This window comes from Neltuma alba, unplaced genomic scaffold (assembly GCF_004799145.2).
Source record: "Neltuma alba isolate B1F8T4 unplaced genomic scaffold, ASM479914v2 tig00013645_pilon, whole genome shotgun sequence".
Lineage (NCBI taxonomy): Eukaryota > Viridiplantae > Streptophyta > Magnoliopsida > Fabales > Fabaceae > Neltuma > Neltuma alba.
In genome coordinates this window covers 9,741-30,600 of record NW_021637825.1, presented here as the reverse complement: position 1 = coordinate 30,600, position 20,860 = coordinate 9,741, and the positions used below count along the sequence as shown (strand labels likewise).

The 20,860-nt window shown below is 32.9% G+C and overlaps 2 protein-coding genes across 2 annotated transcripts; one reads left to right on the top strand and one right to left on the bottom strand.

Annotated features, from left to right (window-relative positions):
* Window positions 1–2,805: 2,805 nt before the first annotated feature.
* Window positions 2,806–5,984, top strand: LOC114738647 (uncharacterized). Its single transcript, XM_028926710.1, has 2 exons — window positions 2,806–3,238; window positions 5,639–5,984. Exons 1-2 carry the CDS (start codon window positions 2,960–2,962, stop codon window positions 5,816–5,818), a joined length of 459 nt encoding a protein of 152 aa, XP_028782543.1. The 5' UTR covers window positions 2,806–2,959; the 3' UTR covers window positions 5,819–5,984.
* A 1,954-nt stretch (window positions 5,985–7,938) lies between these two features.
* On the bottom strand, window positions 7,939–9,184 carry LOC114738649 (serine/arginine repetitive matrix protein 1-like). The gene has a single exon (XM_028926712.1). It carries the CDS (start codon window positions 9,127–9,129, stop codon window positions 8,251–8,253), a length of 879 nt encoding a protein of 292 aa, XP_028782545.1. The 5' UTR covers window positions 9,130–9,184; the 3' UTR covers window positions 7,939–8,250.
* Between the last annotated feature and the right edge of the window lie 11,676 nt (window positions 9,185–20,860).

Genomic DNA, 20,860 nt, shown 5'->3' with positions numbered 1-20,860 from the left:
GGAGCCCATCAACGTTATTAGCGCGCCCAGTGGGGCCCATTCCTCCCGGGACCCCAAGTTGGAATGGGACCCCCTTACGAGCCCTCACCACGCCCAAAATCCAAGGTACTCCTCCGGTTCTTATTATAAGACTTAATTTGACTTTTTATTTGGTCCTAATTATAAGACCCAATCCATTTTGTCTTTTATATTTATACATTTTTTTCCAAGATAATCCTTCTAATAATGATAGTTTTAGCCAATATACTTAATTAGCAAGGATATTTTAGGAATGACAACACTTATTTATTATAAATAACCAACTTAACTTACTTCCTTAATCTCCTCAAATAAGTCAATCGGGTCTTATAATTAGGACCAGAAGAGTAGTATATTTCCCTTGTACAGTTATGTTCTTTTCATTCTTCTTTTCTTTTCTTTTCTTTTGGGATGTAAAACGAAAATCACCTCAAGACGGTGGTTATTACTTGCTTGGTTGAATAGCACTTAGCATATTTTAAACTGAGAAAATGTTATTTAGTCTTACTATTATATAAGCATTTTAAATATAAGATCTCAATTTATTTTATTTTTTTAAATATTTTTATTGATTATAAAGTATTTTTAACCAAAGCATAATTTCAATATATATGATTGAATAAGAGAAACTTAAAGATGTCAGCACACATTTGTTATAAATAACTAACTTAATTAATTTTTTCAATCTACTCAAATTAATCATCTAGCTCTTATATTAAGGAACTTTCCTTAATATAAGAGCTAGATGATTAATTTGAGTAGATTGAAAAAATTAATTAAGTTAGTTATTTATAATAAATAAGTGTTGTCTTTTTTAAAATAGTTTAGTAATCATGTGTATTAACTAGACCTACCATGTGATAATACTTTTAACACGTGCAACTACTATAAAAATTATCTTAAAAAATATATAAACATAGGAAACCAAGTGGATAGGAGTCTTATTTTAGAATCAAATTAAAAGTCAAACTAACTTTTACATTAAAGTTTGAAGGTATTACCTCCAGTCCTTAATATAAGACCTTGTTTGACTTTTATTTTAGTCCTAAATGTAAGACCTCAGTTCACTTTGTCTCTCATATTTATATATTTTTTTCAAAAGTAGTCTTTCTAATAATAGTAGTTCTAACCAATACATTTGATTAGCAAGGATATTTTAGAAAAGATAACACCTATTTAGGACAAATAACTAACTCAATTTACTTTCTTAATCTTCTCAAATTAATTAACTAGCTCTTATAATTAGGAGCGGAGGTAGTAGAACTTTTTAAAACATGCCAAGGCTTCAAATATAATCCATAAAATTCAGATAAAATAAATAAGGGCATGAGGGGCTTTTTATTTAAGGGGAAGCTAAAATGAAACACGAGTGTAATAATACCTCCAATCCTTAATATATAATTAGTTAACTAATTTGAATAGATTAAGAAAATTAATTAAGTTAGTTATTTACAGTAAATAGATGTTGTCTTTTTTAAAATATTTTTGCTAATCAAGTGTATTAATTAGAACTACCATTATTAGAAATATTATCTTAAAAAAATAAATAAATATGAGAGATAAAACAGATTAGAATCTTATATTTAGAATCAAAATAAAAATTAAATGAACTCTTATATGAAAAGTCTAAGCTGATATTTAAGTGATGACCGTGATTGCCAAATCAGCCACAAAGTGCTGATTAAAAGTTTGCCCAGTTTTTACTAGACATTCACTTTTAAATTATTGATTAATATATTAAAAAAGCATCTTTTTTTTTTAAATTTCCTTTTTTTCCCCAAGTGGAAGCATTTTTCCGGGCCATCTCTTGTTCCCCTCCTCCATGCAAATTTCAATGATTCAGAAATTGATTGGACGTGCAAAATGTTATTTTCCATTAATCCAAAAGCAAAATATTAGGCCCCTCTTATCTCAATATTACACATCAACTGCAAAAATTAAAAAAAAAAAAACTTTCCTTAACCAATTTTAAAGCGACCCGCATTATAATTTTAGTATGTTTCAATTAAATTGTATTAGTACAAAATACCTCCAAATGCGATAATCAAACAAGTTTTTTTTTTTAAATGCATCACATAAATTTTAAAATTTTAAGTTACATCACTCATAACTTTTACATGATATACTTTGCTAACAATTTCATTTTGCACATATTGATATGTTGATTTTCGTTTAACAGGTTTAGCATAGATAATTAATCAAACAGTATTTTAAGTAACATAATGAAACACCATCGTCAATATCTAGAACGTTGTGGCTTATTTCTTAAATTTAACGTCATCCAAACCTAAATTGTGTGTGTGTGTGTGTTTTTTTTTTTTTGGGGTTTTCTTATAAAAACGTAGCCAATCCACGACCGGCGTATTATTTATTTTATGTTTTGTCGGAGAATTAAGAGAGGCACTGGATTCTTAGATTGCACATAAAATTAAAAAATTAAAATATAGTTTCTTCAAAAAAAAAAAAATTCTAACAATAAGAAAGGCTCGGTAAGATGTTTTTCATGATACTGTTCTTTTTTCTAACACTCATATTCTTAAAACACCGATAATCAAAATAAAGGAAAGTTTAGAAATGACGCAAGTAAAAGGTCAAAAGTTAACAGTCAAAGAGTTTTCTGCGCTAGTGAGGTAAGGCCAAGCCCAAGAATTCATCCAAATTCCAAAGCTTCATCCATTTTACCCCCTTCGGCTGATCTCACGCTAGCGCCCATGCTCCTATCTCTCTCTCCCCCCCAAAAAAAGGGCCCTTAATTTTCAAGTTTAAGTACTCCAAAGAGCTTCGGTAATGGCGTAAAGCCTTAACCCCTGCAACACTCCACTCCTGCTCTCCTAGTACCACTGCACCAGTCTAAACACTGTCTTCTCTCCGCACCTTCCCTGCTAATTTTTCCACTCTACGCTACTACTATGGTCAAAAGCTGCTAACTTTAGCCGCAACAATGGTGGTCGAGGACCATAGCTATGTTGGCTGGCCGCCCATTGAGGCTCCTCTCACAGTTCCCAGAGACGAACATTGGAGCAGCTTCGACAGTTCTGTCAATGCCGTGTCGTTTGGCTTTGTAGCCACCGCCATTCTCATTTCTATGTTCTTGATTATGGCTATCTTCGAGAGATTCCTTAGACCCGCCTCGCCGGCGTCGCCGTCTCTTCCTGGTAGCCGGAGCAGAGGGGACATTGAGTCACAGCCGATGGGGAAGCTCGGTTTCCCATCCCCTAAAGTGAGTGAATCGTTTTAGATTTTGAGTTTTTAGCTTGCTAAAGCTTTTTCCTTTTTAGTTAGTCCTTTCTTTTTCAGTTTAGGTTCTCCTGAACTTAACTGGGAAATGCGAGATGGTCTTTCTTCCCTATGGAAATTCTGCATGCTTTGTTTAGCTTGAAATGATAATTTGGGTGGTTACTTTCGTTTCTGAGGAAGTGATAACTATCTCTGACAAAAGGTCTTTTTGCTTTTATTTTTTTTAAATGTTTATGGGATGCTTGCTTGTTCTTGAAATCTTCAGGTGTTTAAATGCCGCTATCATGAATTGCTTCAGTTGTCTGCTCCCAATTTATTAGATATTGGATCTGTAAAGAAAATTATGTTACTTGCTCTGTTCCTCTTCCCAAAGTATTTTCTCTGAGGTTCATGTCTCATTCAATTCTGTTCTTCGATTTATATCTCCATCTTCTCGGTTTTCTCTTTTCCTGTTTCATTTGCTCTCATTCTGCTCAAACACAAAATGGCATTCCTCTGTACATGTGGATCCCCTCTTCAATTGGCCAAACTTCGGTACGCGTGTGTCTGTATATAATTTTTATTTATTGACCTATTGATTGATGATGATTGATTTGGTTTACGAAAGGTACAACCTTCCCGACCAAATACCATACTCGCTTAATTATTAAAAAAGGAGGTGAACAATGTTAAATCCGAATGGCGTCTGAAAACCTCAGAATTTTCCTTTTTGTGATTTTTTTATGGAAATTGAATCTGAGATAGAGTTCTACCCCACCCCACCAAATTTTTTTAACTTCATTCTCATCTTCATTTACACGTTCTGCCAAAATCTTTCATTATGAGCAAACTGTGCTGTCTTCAGTCATCAGATGATGGTCCTTCCTTGGAGTTTTCTAATGAATGATTGGTCTCTACCTCTCATCTCTAGCCATCAGTCTTAGGTCTTTTATATGAACATCTTTGCATCGAGTCCCACCATTGTCCTCATTGTCCCTCCCTCCCGTCACTTCCAGTCTTTAATGATATCGTGCATGGCCTGTGTCTGTGGTCGGAGACAGATGGTCAACCTTTCAAGCCATGTCTTGTTTTAGTTTCTTCTTATCTTACAAACATTAATTGTCTACCTCTACCATGCTAGTTGCTAATAGATAAAGTGTGAATGACATTTTAATATTCAAAATTTTAATGCAGTATCCTATGATGAGCCACTGCTCTCCAACCAATTGTGGTGTCTACCTCATGCCAGTCTTTTATGGGGACATAGTAGGCCCACTTACTTATTCAACCTCAGTGTTTAATAAGAGGATTGATCCATAGCCTATAGCATTCATGATTCTCTGGTATTGGTCTTGAATGAAAAAGTTCTTTAATTCCATGAGGAAGGAATTTCATAGTTTAATTTTGGCATTTAGATTACATTAAGTATCTTTTTATGGTGTTAATGGAATACAGAATATATTATTTGGGGAAAAGCTTATTTTACTTGGGATTCTGAAAGGGGTTCCTTTATTGTTTATGGTTGTGGTGCTACTCAGAGAAACCATGGTGGACAAAATTTTCTGTTAGCAGAATTAATGTAACATCAAAGACAGTCGCATTTTACTGAGAGGGAATGCCTGAAGGCTAGTGACATAGAAATTAATATTTTAATACTTCGCTATCCATGGGAAATGATTTCAGAACAGCTTCAAATCAGGGTGTTTCAGGTCACTAGTTATCAAAGGGAAAGTGTATTTATTAGAAAGCAAGTGAAGGGGATTTTAAGTGTACACCAAGGGAAGGATCTAAACTAAACTATACTACTCCATCCGGTCCTTTTTTTAAGAGCCTGAAATTTGAATTGTCTGGTCCTTTTTGTAAGATTTCACTTGTGGTTGTCTCCCATTTTTGCCCCTAATTACATATTGCATTAATTAAAAGGTTGGCAAGTTGCTATGTTACATTCTCTTTCATATTCTCTCTCTCTTACTTGCCCCTTGTAAATAAGGGTATGCTTGGAAAGGACCGGAGGGAGATCTGTAAATAAGGGTAAATAAGGGGAGATTTGTAAAAAGGACCGGAGGGAGTACTTTTTTCTTCCCTTGGTCACTCTTGGCTAAACACTTGGTGAATGGCGAAATGTTTCAGGGGCAAGTCAATATCTGGTATGACAGTTTCACAAATTGGAAGCTCTCTACATTTCTCATTGGCAAATTTAATCTTATTCTGATCTGAGCAAAGTGAACCGGGAGAATATTCTGTGGATCTTGTAAACCTACGTGTGTCAGGCCTTTCGTTTTGTTGTTAATTGTGTTACGATGGGACAAATTCATTTGTTCGGTTCGTCTTAAAATCAATAATCTCCTGACATTACTTACAAGGTATGCTTCATCAACTCATTTAGTTTCCTTTTATGTTGCAGATGAGTGTATATTCCAGTGGGGTTTCAGTTCTGATGCCTGGAGATGAGATTCCTAGATTCATCGCCCACCCGGCTCCAATGCCATGGTGCCCTGAACGAGTCCTGTGGCCTTCCCACGATCATAATAAACCGTCATCTTGTTCCCCTTCCAACCCCATCTCTAGTATTAACCAAGTATGAACCGGAGAAACAAGAATTGATGAAGCGTCTCTGAAGACAAAGAAACAAGAATCGGGACTGTTCTTGAGGTTTTAATTATATTTTCACTCGGAGCAGTGCCTCTTCATAGCATGTAAATAGCACTTGGAGTAGGGAAAACTGGGTTTGACAATGAGGCTATCAAGTTGAAAGATCAAATCATGTCTCATTCTTGGAGTAGGGAAAACTGGGTTTGACAATGAGGCTATCAAGTTGGAAGATCAAATTATGTCTCATTCTTGTTCATGATCATGGAATTGAAAAATGAGATTTAAGTGGTTTATCCATAATGTAATTCTTGCCTGTCAAAATTGTAAGCCTTGTAAAAACGAATCAATTTGTGGCCTTCTAACTTCTACTCTGGGAGGTGTGAACTCGTTTCTGGATTGAAGTTGATCACAAAAGACCATCGGTCTAGTCTTTTCTTTGCTTGCATATTCATTCACACGCCACCATCTTTCATTTGACCATATACCGCCCTTTGTTAATTTCTCTTGTCAGTCTCGATCAAGAATCCTACAGTTCCATTACCAAATGCTGAATGTAGATGATCTACGAGCCTCAATGCCCAACTTTCTCCAGATTTTGACTCTGGGCGTGTGGGATTTTGACTTGAGGATCAGCAGTGGCCTATAAGGAAGCAAACATGGGCTCAGCCAAGGTGATAACGCTAGACTTTAATGGTGACCGGTATGGATGGGCCGCCGATGCAAATCTAGACATGAATCGGACTTAAATCTAAGAAGCAAGAGGCTAGCCCCAAAAAACAAAAAAAATCTAAACAGCAGGAGTGATTATGGCTTGTGAGATAATTTCTGATTTTTTTTTCATCAGCCGAATCCATACACGGTCGCTCTACCTCATTTGTATTGTATTGTTTATGTCCCTCAGTGTAGTAGGCTCCCACCTGTCAAATTATCAACTTTTTTTTATCAGCATGCACTATTGATCCTGAGCTTAGAAGAGTGGAAATTCTCAACTGATACAAAGAAGGATCGTTTAATATTGTTCCTAAATTGCTATTTTCAGAACAGTCCAATGGGAGCAAACGTTTCTGTTCAAATAAAAGTACATTTAAGTATAGGCCCTTTACTAGTACTAGCAAAAGCAAGACAAAGTGCTTCTTCCACTGACATTTTATTAGTCAAAATTTCAATTGTAGCCGGAACCCGTGATACGTTTTGAATTTCAGTGTGGTAGTGGAAGATGTTGAGGAATCGCAGAGCTTTTAAATAACGCCAAAACAACCTGTATATATGTAGTGTCCACAAAAAGATCTCATATGAGGTTTTATCTTCCCTGGGTTGAATTTTGAACTCTTAAGCTTTGAGCCATGGGACATTCTTTCTCTCTCTCTCTCTACGACCTGTGAAACAATCCAAAATAACAGATATGGTATTAACACCATGGATAGAAGCCTACAAGGAGAAAAGGACCATCAATGGTATTATTATAAAATTAGTGGACCACTATCTGTGATCTCTTTCCCCACTCAAGTAACGGCTACGTTGTGAATTTTCCCTCCATCTCTCAACCAAATCAAGTACATGCAGACATAAGCTACCGTAATATTGAGTTTTCCTTCCATATTTGCTGAAAATAACAATAAATTTGGTTCAATAACTTGAAGCGACATCACAAGTGGAGTTAATAGGGGGTGAAAATTCTCTCCTAACTGACAGTTCAAATAGTCTGTCATAAGATATATTTGTGTATCACACACGGGTGAAGCCACAAATGGGTAAATAATTGAATTTAATGTTTCTACCTTTAAAATCATTCAACAACGCATGAAGGAGACTTTTAACCTCACAAATTTACCCTGTCCACTCTCTCATCATCAGAGCACGAATTTTCCTCTGCATAAAGAACTTCACTACAGTTACTCCATTATCTTATTCTTCTTCCTACTGAACTAATAATTGCAACGATTCAATAGCATTTCATTGGTCCCTGAAAGACGAGTTTCTTGGTACACAGAGAATCCTATATGGCAGAAACGAAATCTTCCCTAACCTGGCAAGCGCTGCATTAGAAGGAATCTTGTTGCAGGAGAGAAAACAGAGCAATGATATGGTAAAATAATAATAACAGGTCAATTCTTTTTGGCTTAACTACAATCAGTTACGTATTCCAATATCCAAAAGTTCATATCAGGACAAATCGTTGAGATACTCGTTTCGTTGTTTTGGGCTTGAGGCCTTGCCCTAGCCTTACCCCCTCTTCTATGTCCTACCACATGACCTTTGACTTAGAAATATTTACACCCTCCTAGTGCATTAACTGCAAAATATTTCAGTACAGAAATTATTATTCGGTATACGACATGTCGTTCAGACTCTGCTCACCAACTCTCCGGCTGGCAATGGCGAGCCACAACCTGCATTATCGCAAACTCGCAATGGGGTGATTTTTCAGAGAAATATGAAGCATTCCAGTGACACAAGAGGGTTTTCCAGTGATTCGTTCGCCGACGCAGACGGCCATTTGCCTTCTGTTCCGGAATGTTCCTTTCTCCGGCCGCCATTCTCTGGTGTGGGGGTTCTGGCTCGTGCAGGGGACTGATTTGGTCTTCTCTTCGATGGGCTCCGACCCACGATGGATCTAGTGGCTCCGTTGTCTGTACGCATGGCAGGTGACCTCGATCTCCGAGAGGAGTTCTCGCCTGCGTCCCGCCAGCGAGGCTCGCCCCTCATTCCTCTGTTGCCCATTGTTTGACTCCGAACTAGTTGGTCTCTGCTTGGAGTTTGCCTCGCCGACCCGATATTCCTCCGACCCGGGGATTGCTCCGGCCTCCTGGTCGGTGATTTGCCCACCGTCTTATCCCTTCTATCGCCGGAAAAGGATCGATTTTTCCGCATTTTTGCCGGCGACGAGCTGACCCTTTGGCGGATTTCGTCGTCGTCTTCTTTCCTGTCAGCTGTTGTAGTGGTCGACATCATGCTCTCGCTCAAGCTGCAAGCCTCCGAAACCTCAGAGATCTCTTCTTCCTTTTTGATGGGCGAGGGCACCTTGTTGATCTTGCTGCTCACTTCTGGAAACTTGTGGAATTCAGGTTTCTGAGGCGACTTTTGAGGCTCCAAGTTGGCAATTTGGGGCCTCCATTTGTGGGTTTCGGGGAGAACTTCCTTGACAGTTTCCTCTTCAGGGGGTGCTCTGTTTTCTGAAACTTTGGCAGAGGAAGAAGAATTAGATCTCGGTGGCGCCTGGTTCTTGAGGACGACAGAATTCTGGTGTTTTGGTGGTGATGAAGCTGAGGATAGATCTCTGTGCGTACTCACACAGCAACCCATGTGGATTCTTCCGGAGTTGAAGCTCTTGAGAAATGGAAAGAGTGGGAGGAGGAAGCAGGCGTAGGGAGTCTATGAAGGAAGGGACATTTTGCAGGTGGAGGGAAAGAGAAGGTTAGATAATTTGGCGCTAGACTGTGAGGAGTGGAGTTATAGAGGGGAAGAAGGACACAGAGAAGAGAAGTGAAAGGAAGACGCGGGTAGTTGAAAGAGAGTGAATTTGTTGGCGTCAACGAGAGGCATTTATTTTAGATCTCCGAGTTGAGCAGTCACGCAAGTATTTGGAGACGCATTCATTTTTGCCTGTAAATTGATCAAAAGGGTACCAGTACAAAAGAGAGGCGCAGCGGTAAATTATTGTGATGCAAATTATATTAATAGTATTATTTCCATGGATTTTCTCTCGTCTTAAATATAAAGTAGAATTAACTAATTTAACAGTTCTTAAGGAGTGATACATAATAATGTTGTTAAATTTGTTTTAAAAGAAGAAGAAGAAGAAGGTGTCACTCTTTAGTTTTACCCAAATTAATGATCACAGTAATAGTTATCCAGAATCACTTTATTTTAAAACACTATGGGGGTGTTTGGATATAACTAAACCATAGTTTAGAGAATAGCTTCTGGAGAATAAATTTTGGAGAGAATAGATTTTTTGAAAAATAGATTTTGTAAAAAAATGATTCTAAGAAGTGAAAGTGTTTGGATAGTTGTTACCAGAAACACTTTTTACATGTACAAATTACTAAAAAAAGTATAAGTTAATATGATAATTACAGAAAAAATATATTTTATGATATATTTTAATTTGAAAGAATAAAATTGTTAATAATATATTTTTTATTAACATGATTAATAATACATAAGATAATATAATTAATAAATAATTAATATGTATATATATTTATAAGATATAAGATTAAATATATTTATAAAAAAATATGTTTATAAAAAAACAACAAGATACATATCTTATAGGCTCTCACACTTTCCCTTTTTTTTTCAAAAGCAAAAAAATTTTGCTTTTCTCAAAACCATAGTTTTGGTTTTTTTAAGGGTGTTTGGGTGATTTTTTCCCAAACCATGATGTGGGTTATCACCCAAACACCCCCTATGAAAAAGATTATAAACATTAGCTACCGCGCCTTTCTCTTTATTTTTAAGGCTAAGAGGTGTTTGAGATATTCAAAAATAATTATTTTGTGTTTTATAAGACAGAATTTTTCTCAATTCTCACGTAGCAAAAATACTTCTCTTAAATGTGGACATGGAATTGAAGGCGAGGATTAGGGAGAGGCCCATCATTGAGAGGGTGGAAGTAATCACAAAGGGCGGCGGCTGTTAATGACACAAGACCGATCCGTCACATGTAAACAGGAAATGGCAAATTTCATCTTCCTTACAATAAATTACTCCCTCCGTTCCTTATTATAAGAGACATTTGATGCTTATGACATATTCCTATATATAAGAGACACTTAAAAGTTGTTTCTACTTTTTTGTATTGATTTCTTATTTTACCCATATTTATTGTCTCTAACTCACACTCTCTCTCCTTCCCACTTCTCTTTCTTTTAATAATTTACCATTCTCCTCTCTCATGCTCTCTCTCCTTATTAATGAGGGCATTTTTAGGAAAAAAATTATACTTTTTACACATTAATTGTTCTTAATTAATTTTAACTGTTTTTTTGAACAACGTAATTCGGTTATTCGTCTCTTATAATAAGGAACGGAGGGAGTGTTAAGCAAAAAAAATGAAAGAAGATAATGATATCATTAATCATCAACAAAGAGATGCAATAAACCCTCTAGGATTACCTGAATCATTTCTTAAAGGAGGATAGCCAACAATCCAATATTATTAAGATGAATGAGAGAGACCCAAGTTATCTTCTCTTTCTTTGGTGGGAATTTCACATCTTACACACTAAACACATATCAAATTAGATCTTTTATATAGATGTATCTTAACTAGCTAGTAAAACTTAATATCTCTGGCATAACTTTGAATTGTTTGTACTCATCCTTTTAATTTAAAAAAAGAAAAAGAAGAAAGGAAATAGATTACATCCCCACACATTTTTTTTCTGTTGAATTGCACCATTCGACCACAGAATTACGCCCGTGAAGTATAATTTGCGTGTTGTGTAGGTAAGTAAAATACAGAAGTAAGGGGTCAGCATATCTAAGAAATAAAATATCAACCCATGTCATATTACATAGAAGTAAAATGAAATTAAAACACAACTATATAACAATTATACATAAGTATTTGGATAGAAACCAAATCAGAATTTTAAAAATGATTTTATGATATACAAAATAAATATGCAAAAAAACTTTATTATGGTTTATATGAAAATACTTTTTAGAAGTGCTTTTTATCATCCCAAACACCTCTGTATATATATTAAATCCAATCAAAGAGACAAGTTTACAAAATTCTGTCTTTGAATAAAGACACAAATTATCCAAATAAAAAGAAGTGTAGACAATGAAGAAAACTCAGGCTGCAGCCATCAAGCTCCAAATCCAAATCCCTTAACACTGTCCTTACCTCTTTGTTACTCAGAAGTCAGAATGCTACTCCTCTCACTTTCTGGGCCATTGCTTGCAGAGAATGAGCTTCACCACAAAATTAGCTAGATGGGTTGCTAGTTAAGCCAAGCTGCGACTTTGATCTAAAAACACCAAAATCCAAGATATCACTGTCGAAAATTTATTTCTGACCTCATTTGTCTGGTGTTGCTATATATTTACAACCAAACTTCATGCTATGAATTAATAGCTATACATATCAATCCATGACTAAGAAATTTGCAGTGTTTTGAAACAATTTAGCCAGATAATGTTAAGTCTTTTTAAAAAATAAATTATTCACCAGTTTTTTTGTCATACATATAATGTTGAACTAATCGCCTACTCAGAAGAATATTGTTTTTTTAACCAACTGCTCAATCATGCGAGGTTCTGAGATACCTTAAAAACCTTATCTTTTTGTGTGCTGAAAGGTAACATGGAAGCTGGAACAATTATGTACACACACACACACACACATATTTGTTGGCACAATATATGCATACATATACATATATATATATATATATTGGTTTCTAGTGTATGTTTGCCATTTGACAGCCATGTGATACCCTGCAAGTAGGGATATGTGGTTTTTCTTTATTACCAATCATGCATAATAAAAAATATATATAAATATACTGGTGTAGTGCATGGTCAAGTGTCTATATTATATTATATAATGTTGGTGGTGGACGAAATGGAAGATGACGAGGAAGAAGGATCTGCTAGGTTTGATGCCATGAAGGAAGCATTCTGTTTAAAAACAATCTGTTAGAACTTGGAACCATACGTGCAGAGAGAGAGAAATAAACAAACAGAGAAAATATTCTTGCACAGTAGAGTAGTGAAAATCAAGAACTCTGAAATTTACTGGCGAGTACTTATTCAGGGGCTTGCTGCGGCATTATTATTCCCAGTGAGTTTAAAAAAAAAAAATGGTGAGGAAGAAAAAGATGCGCTTTGCTCGTACCTTCGATGACAGAATAAATCATTTCTAACGTCTTCTTCTGAGCAAGCATTCTTTTCTTCTTCTTTTTTCCCCCGCTCTCCATGTTCTCAGCCTTAGGCTCCATGCACGGCCATGTCGTTTTATTAATTTCACCCCAAAGTTTCTTACCACATATTTATCTTCTATCTTATTTATAAACTATAAATAGGATCTTATAATTAGAATAGAAGGTACTCCTTTGATTCTTAATATAGGACCTAATTGCAGAGTTGATTTTGGTTCTAAATATAAAACATATTTCTTATATTTATTAATTTTACCCAAATCATCTCTATTGATACTCCATCAACCATAATCAAGTGTGAAAGGGAGAGAGGATATAATGAAGATGATTAAGATATTTTAGGAAAAACATGTCATATTTATTATAGTTAACTAAGTTACCTAACTTATTTAATCTAATCAAATTAGTTAAACAGGTCTTATATTAAGGATTGGATAATGAGGAGTAGTTTCTTACCATTCAAAATATTACTGTATTTGGATCTGATTTTGACCCTTATCCGCATTGCACATAAAGTAGTTGTAATCTAAATAATATTATACCTCTCCCCTTAATATAATATAAAAGGTATTTAGGGGTTAGATTTAGTTTGATTTTAAATAGAATACCTCAATTTATTTTATAATATTTTTTCAAAACATCTTTGTTAGTTGTGTATGTTAGGAAGATTTTCATCAAGATGTAGTTTCAACTTTCAATGCAAGTGATTGGAGATGATAGTTTAGAAAAACTAACAGATACATATGTTACAAGTAATTGATTTAATTAACTTTATTAATATTTATAAATTTATTATCCAGTTCTCATATTGGCAATACGAGTTAGTACAAACCATTTGTCAGATCAAGGGTGAAGAACAACAGTACTAACCAATTTGGATGCAACCATTTAATTGCTTCGTGATGAGTTTGCATCAAGAAATCAAATTACCAAAGAAACAAAAAGACCACATTACTATGAAGTGTCATAGGTTGCATTATTAGCCATTAATCTGTGAGGGGGCATGTCCCTCATAAATGGGGGGTGGGTCACACTTCTGCATGGCACTTGTCATTATTTAATGTTCAATTAGTCATTTTACTTTCATGGTATCTGAATTGAACACGGCCACCTGCTGGCAAAAACAAAAAATTGAACACTGCCGTCTCTAAAGGCATAATTACCATGCTCATGTCGTATGACTCTGACCGATAATTAAACCCAAGCTGAAGAATTAATAATGATAAGATTCTACTGACTTCGCTTGAACCCCTCAGTAAATAATTATTCATTTAAGACTTACTGAAAAAGGTACAGCCCCGGCATTAAGTTACCTCGAATTTAGCAAACAATAAGACTAATGCACGGCACATCATTTATACCACTCCACTCCTGTCATTTGTAGAAGCTTTGGTCATAAATATATTATTTGTAGTATTTTAATGTTTATTTTTTAATTTTATCTTTATTTAATTGTTACTTCTTCCGTTTCTTATTATAAGAGACGAATAACTGAATTACATTAATAAAAAAATAGTTAAAATTAGTTAAAAACAATCAATGTTTAAAAAATATAATTTTTTTTTTCAAAAATGCTCTCATTAATAAGGAGAGAGAGCATGAGAGAGAACAATTAAATTATTGAAAGAAAGAGAAGTGGGAGGGAGAGAGAGTGTGAGTTGGAGACAATAAATATGGGTAAAATAGAAAATCAACACAAAAAAATAGAGACAACTTTTAAGTGTCTCTTATATATAGGAACATGCCATAAGCATCAATGTCTCTTATAATAAGGAACGGAAGGAGTATTAGAAAAGGACAAAAAAGAAAAAGATACGAGAATAATTTGTAAATATAAAAAGAGATAAAACTTTAATAAGAGTAAAATTAAAATAAATTAATTTAATATTTTTATGCAAAAATATGTTACAAATGACTTACATCAAAAATCATAGTGATAAACTGTTTTCAAAATTATAGGAACTTGAGAAGCTTGGTGAAGTGGGACATATAAAACAAAGAAGGAAAAAAAATTATAAAACAAGTTTTAGAGGTTATCATTCTTCACTATAAAAATTGTCACTATAAACTGTTTTAGTTGTTATTGGAATTTTTTAGTAATTATTTCTCTTTCTTGTAATTCTCCCTCAACTAATTAACTAAAATCCATTTATTGCTCTTTGCATTATTAATCAAATTATACAAAGACTTAGGAGAAAAATTAATCATGGAGAATTAGTGGGACAATTTATATATCCTTTGTTTGATAAAAGTAAAGTCAGCATGCAACAAAAGGTATAATCCAGCGTCCATTATTTTTCGCTCTCATATCCCACTCATCCTCCAATTTATATTTGTTTGTTTAGCACCATAATTATTTTAAAATTTTGTGCCCATGATGTGATTAAAAGTAATGAACTTTTAATTAACTCTTATGTACAAAGGGGAATATATTCTCTATTTCTGGTGCAAATAAAAAAATACGCACAATTCAAGCTGTTTGTGTTTGTATTTAATTTAAACAGTGTTTTAAGTAATAATAATATTTTTTTGAATATTTTTTAAAATTAGTTTTGTTTATGTATTTAATATTTGTTAAATAATAATAATAATAATAGTAATGCTGGTTAAACTTAAATCTAAAAATGACGGTGCTGCTAGATGGAGGCATGGAAGCTGGTGAGCTGTGTTGAGTCTTAATGAGATACTAAATCCAGTCAATGCCATTGCAAAGGTTTACAGTGACACAGTCCACTGATGTAGGCAGCCATTAAAGGCCTTGATAATGACCACATAACCAGGGCATCCATCTACCCTGCTCTATTTAGCACCAAAAATAAGTGATATATAGTCCATCACATTTTTCCTTTTTTTTGGAAAAAAAAAAGAGGCTTTGTATTAGATTTTATACATAAGACTCTTGTTTCCCTCGCCATTAATTAAAATATTTTTAATTACACTTTTTTTTTGGGGTAGTTTTAAATGGTTTCGATCAAGATACGATTGTATCAGTACTAATGCATTAGTTAAATTAATAATGATAATTGAGGAATTAGGAAAGCATATATAGAAGTATGGCATTAATAGTGTATGAGTTGAGAGCTCAGCATCAAGCAGTCATGACTTATGAGAGCGTTTGGTGACTCTTTTCCTTTTCGTTTACGGCACTGAAACACTCTATGGGACCCCTTGATATGTGCTGCAGTCCCAAATTAAATCTGCACGTAACTTCATATTAATATCAATCTAATTACACTTAATTAATTCTCAGCTTTGATTAAATATTTCCATGCTCACCACTCTCAAATCTTCATTGTAGTGATTACAACAATTAATTGTTCCTCACTCTGACAGGTGAAAGACTTTTCAAATTCCAACTAAAAACTAAAACAGAGGGAGAGAGAAGGGTGGGTTACCGCAATGAAGCCTAAATTTGAATCGTGGAATCTAATTGGCTGGTTTATTATTATTATTTTTTGGTACAAGAAATTTTAGGGAGTGTTTGGATAGAAGCCAAACCATGATTTCAAAAGTGCTTTTACAGTTTACAAAATAAATATGTGGAGGAGTTTGTCTCGTTTTGCGAAAAAGTACTTTTCAAAAGTAATTTTGAGGGTTGCCAAACACCCCTTTAGACTGGTTCGGACTCAATCCAAGCTAAAAGTAAAGCGTTTGAATGGTTCCTTCTAAGTGATACTAATGTTGTGCTTATGTTATGCCCTCAGGTGTTAATCTAGACGCTCTCATTCTAGGATGCCTACCAAGAACCATGACGGGGAATCGAACTCTCTCTTTTTGAGTAAGAGAGCGTAGTTCCTACGGCTGAACCCATAAATGATGGGTTAATTGGCTGGTTTAGGTAGTTGGGATGATGATTAAAATTGTTTGGGTCAAAATAGAGAGGAGGATTATAATTGGGCCGGCCTCATCCGAAACTATTTTGGGCAGATTCTTGGGGCAGATTGAGTTAGGCCCAAGCACAACTGTTTGCATTTGGTCTCTATGGGGGGAAGTAAAAGTGGAAAACAAATAACAAGAGTTGGATTTGGTAAAAAAAACTCGTCCTCCACAAAATGGTGAATTAATATTTAAATTTTTATTGAAAGAGGTACCCACTTTCAGACTCAACAATACTTTGAATATGATTACTTTTAATAAAAAGGTATCTATGTCTATAAAAGTGCAAAACAAATTTCCCCTTGTTCTGAGACAATTTGGTCACCCGTCACACCACTCAGTCAAAAAAAGTTAATTCAAATGGCTCTATCAGTTGGATGGGTAAATGATGATTAAATAAAATAGTTTTTTTTTTGCCAACGGATTAAATAAAATACTTAATCATCAAAAAATAGTTACTGTGGGACAATTGTGAAAGAATTATATATAAACAACTAGATAGAAAAATTAGCGTCTCACATAATATTGAGCATTTTACCGTACTGTTTTTTCAATTTGTCTCACATAACAACTTTATTTCATAAGGGTTAATTAATCCGTAAGTCCTTATAGTTTCAACCAATTTTGAATCAGGTCCCTATAGTTTTTTTTCTTTTTATTAGATCCTTATACTTTTACCTTTTTTTAATTAGGTCCTTGTATTTATTTTTCTTTTAATTAAGTCCTTATAATTTCATTAAATTTTTAATCAGGTCCATGTAGTTTTAATTTTTATTTATTAATTAAATATAAGCTTAATTAAATAGATTAATAATGAAATATAAAATATTAATAAGTAAATTAAATTAATAATTATGTAATAAAAAATAATAGAATTAATTAATTCAGGAACAATTAATTTTTTTGCTGAAAAATTTAAAATCATTATAATAATTCAATATCTTTAGAATATTATTGTTTATAAACTAATATTAAATAATATATACTATTTTATGTTTATATAATAATACTATTAGAATTCATAAAATAAAGAATAAAAAATTCAGGGACTTAATTAAAAATAAATGAACTTATAAGGATTTGATAAAAAGAAAAATAAATACAAGAACCTAATTAAAAACAAGTGAAAGTATAAGGATCTGATAAAAAGAAAAAAAACTATAAGGACCTAATTCAAAATTCGTTGAAACTATAAGGACTTGCGAATTAATTATCCCATTTCATAATCATAGAAAATTTTTAATATTTTATTATTTTAATCTTATTTGCGATTATAAATTAATTTGTTAACTTGATATTATGTAAAGATACGTACAATTATTATCTTCTCATTCTTTTTAAAAATATTGACCATCTAATTATATATTCTTTTAGCGAAAATGCTCATTTTAAAATTTCGTTTTCAAATTTTTACTTTTGACGGAGCTTGTTATGTTGGGCTCAACTTGCGGCTGGGTCATCCCTGGTGTTCATGGGGCGGAGGTCAGGCTGACCGAGTAGCCCATCCTGACCCACGATACTTCCAATTTAAATACTCTTCTAATTTTTAATATAAAACCTATTTAATTAATTTAATTATATTAATAAAGTTAAGTAAGTTAGTTAATTATAAAAAATACGACATGTTTTTTTATAAAATACTATAATTATTTTTCTTGATATCCTCCCTCTCTCTTCTACTTGATTATGGTTAAGAGAGTATCCATAGAGATAATTTAGAAAAAATTGATAAATATGATAAATAGGTCTTATATTTATGATTAAAATCAACTTAACAATTAGGTCCTATATTAAGGATCGGAGGAGGATAACTTTTTTTTTGGTCCAATTAATAAGGAGTTAGCTCCCGCTATTGGTATGATAATTCTATTAGTAGGTGATATGTAAATACTTTTTTAAGTACTTTTTGAGCCTAGAAGCATATCTTAGTTTTTGTGAGCATCTGAGATCTAACTTGCCTATGTTTTTTTTTTAATAAAAAAAAGGACCTTGAGATGTATTTATGATGTAAAATGCAGTGTAATTTCTACTGCATACATTATGATGTATTTATACAACAAAATGTATTATGGAATTTAAATTTAATTTTAAACAATTTAAGGTCGAGTCAATTCTATTAATTGTCCACAGACCACGGTTAGATGACTTAAAAACACACCCTCACACACATACGTGCACGTGCAAGTGCAAATTAAACAATACTACGTTAGATAGATTTTAAAACAACGTGTAATATAACAACGATATTAAAATGGTTGCCAGATGCGAACGACGCTTTCGGTGGCTGCAGATAATGGCTTTCAAGTTAGTTGAATTTGATCGATGAATAACAAAATTAACAACCACCATATATTGACTTGTGTAGAAAAGCAACATACTAACAACGTCCATAATAAGTTTGGAATATTTAGATGAAATGTACGAGATCACCAAGACATGCCTTTTACATAATTCTTCCTATGAGGTAATATTTAATCTTAAATATAACATTTTAATCTCTTTTATTTTTTATATTTATTATTTTTTAAAACTAATTTACTTATGGGGTAAACCCACTTAAAGGTTTGGAATTTGAGTGCACCTTAGAGAAATCATGTTATGTTTATCCTAAAATGTAAGCTTTACACAATCCTAAAAATGAGTTAAAATAGATTAAAGACCCTAAATATATAAAAAATGTAACTTATTTTGTTAAAATATTTTTATTTACGGAGACAGCGAATGAAAAAAGTGAGTAGAAAAAAAGAGGTGACGAGTTGAGGGGGAAAAAAACAGAGAGAGGCATATAATTAATTATAAAAATATATTAAGTCACTAGGCAAATCCACACCCTTTCAAGACTTAAAGTTCATGCTACCTTCGGTTCTTAATATAAATTTTTTTTTGATTTTATTTTGATTATAAATATAATATTCCAATCCATTTTATCTATCATATTTATATATTTTTTTATAAGATAGTCTTTCTAATAATTGTAGTTTTAGCCAACACACTTGATTAGCAAAGATATTTAGGAAAGACAACACTTATTTATTACAAATAATTAACTTAACTTATTTTTTTAATCTTTTTAAATTAGTTAATTAAGTCTTATAATTAGAATAGGAGGTAATATTTTGAACAGGAACAAGTAAAAAAAAATGAGCCGATAATAAGTAAAAGAATTATTATTTAAAAAAAACATGTCATATTAAAATGGTTAAAAGGGTTTGTAACACGGACCAAAAGTACTAATAGGAAGAGTCAAATCGTACAAGCTACGGGCGAAGCACATGATCATGTGGTGAACGGTATTACAGGAATTAGGATCGTATTGCACTGTCAGAGAGGATGCATTATTAAAGTTTTTGAAATTAAAGGTCCGGAGCCAGAAAGTACATTGAAGATTCATCATGCACGCACATTGAAAACGACAACACCCCATTTTCCTTTTCCAACATCAACAAACGACAACTCACAAGCTTGCTTCCTTGCATATAATATATGGTACGACACTGCGCCCTTCTCTGTTCAAATACAACTGAATAATTCCGAACTACTCCCTCCGGTTCGTTAATATTATATTAGAGCCTTGACAATAATTTTAAATAAGAAAAATTATTTAAAAAATCATCAAATAGAAAAATTATAAATAGAGACCTGTTATAATATTCATATGTTTTTGACAATAATTTTGTAAGTGAGTACTTGTGTGCAAATTTTTAATTTTAGTGTTCTTTTTTTGGGGATTTTTTCTCTTTTAAAATAATATTTTAATTTATTTTATTTCTCATATTTATTTATTTTTATAAGTTAGTCATTATAAATATGGTAATTCTAGTCAATACACTTAATTAGTAAAGATATTTAGGCAAAGACAACACTTATTATTACAAATAGCTAATTTAACTAGTTTTCTCATTTATTCAAATTAGTCAACTGGTTCTTATATTAAAAACCGGAGATAGTAGTTCATAAAATATAATATTTAATTTTAAATATAATAATTCAAGTTATTTTTTTTAATTTATAATCTTTTAAATCATTCTATTAATTACATATATCACTAATTAAAAGAGTTTACATCAATAAAGGTAATGTAAGAGGGTATTTTAAGAAAATCAATAAAATTTTTTTTGCAAATAATTAATTTGAATAATCTTTTTAAAATTTATGAGTCAGTAATGAAGCTGTTATATTTAAAATGGAAAGAAGTATTATTTTAGGGGAAATCACAAATAAAGACCCTCGAATTAGCAAAATCACTCTATGGTCACCTGAAA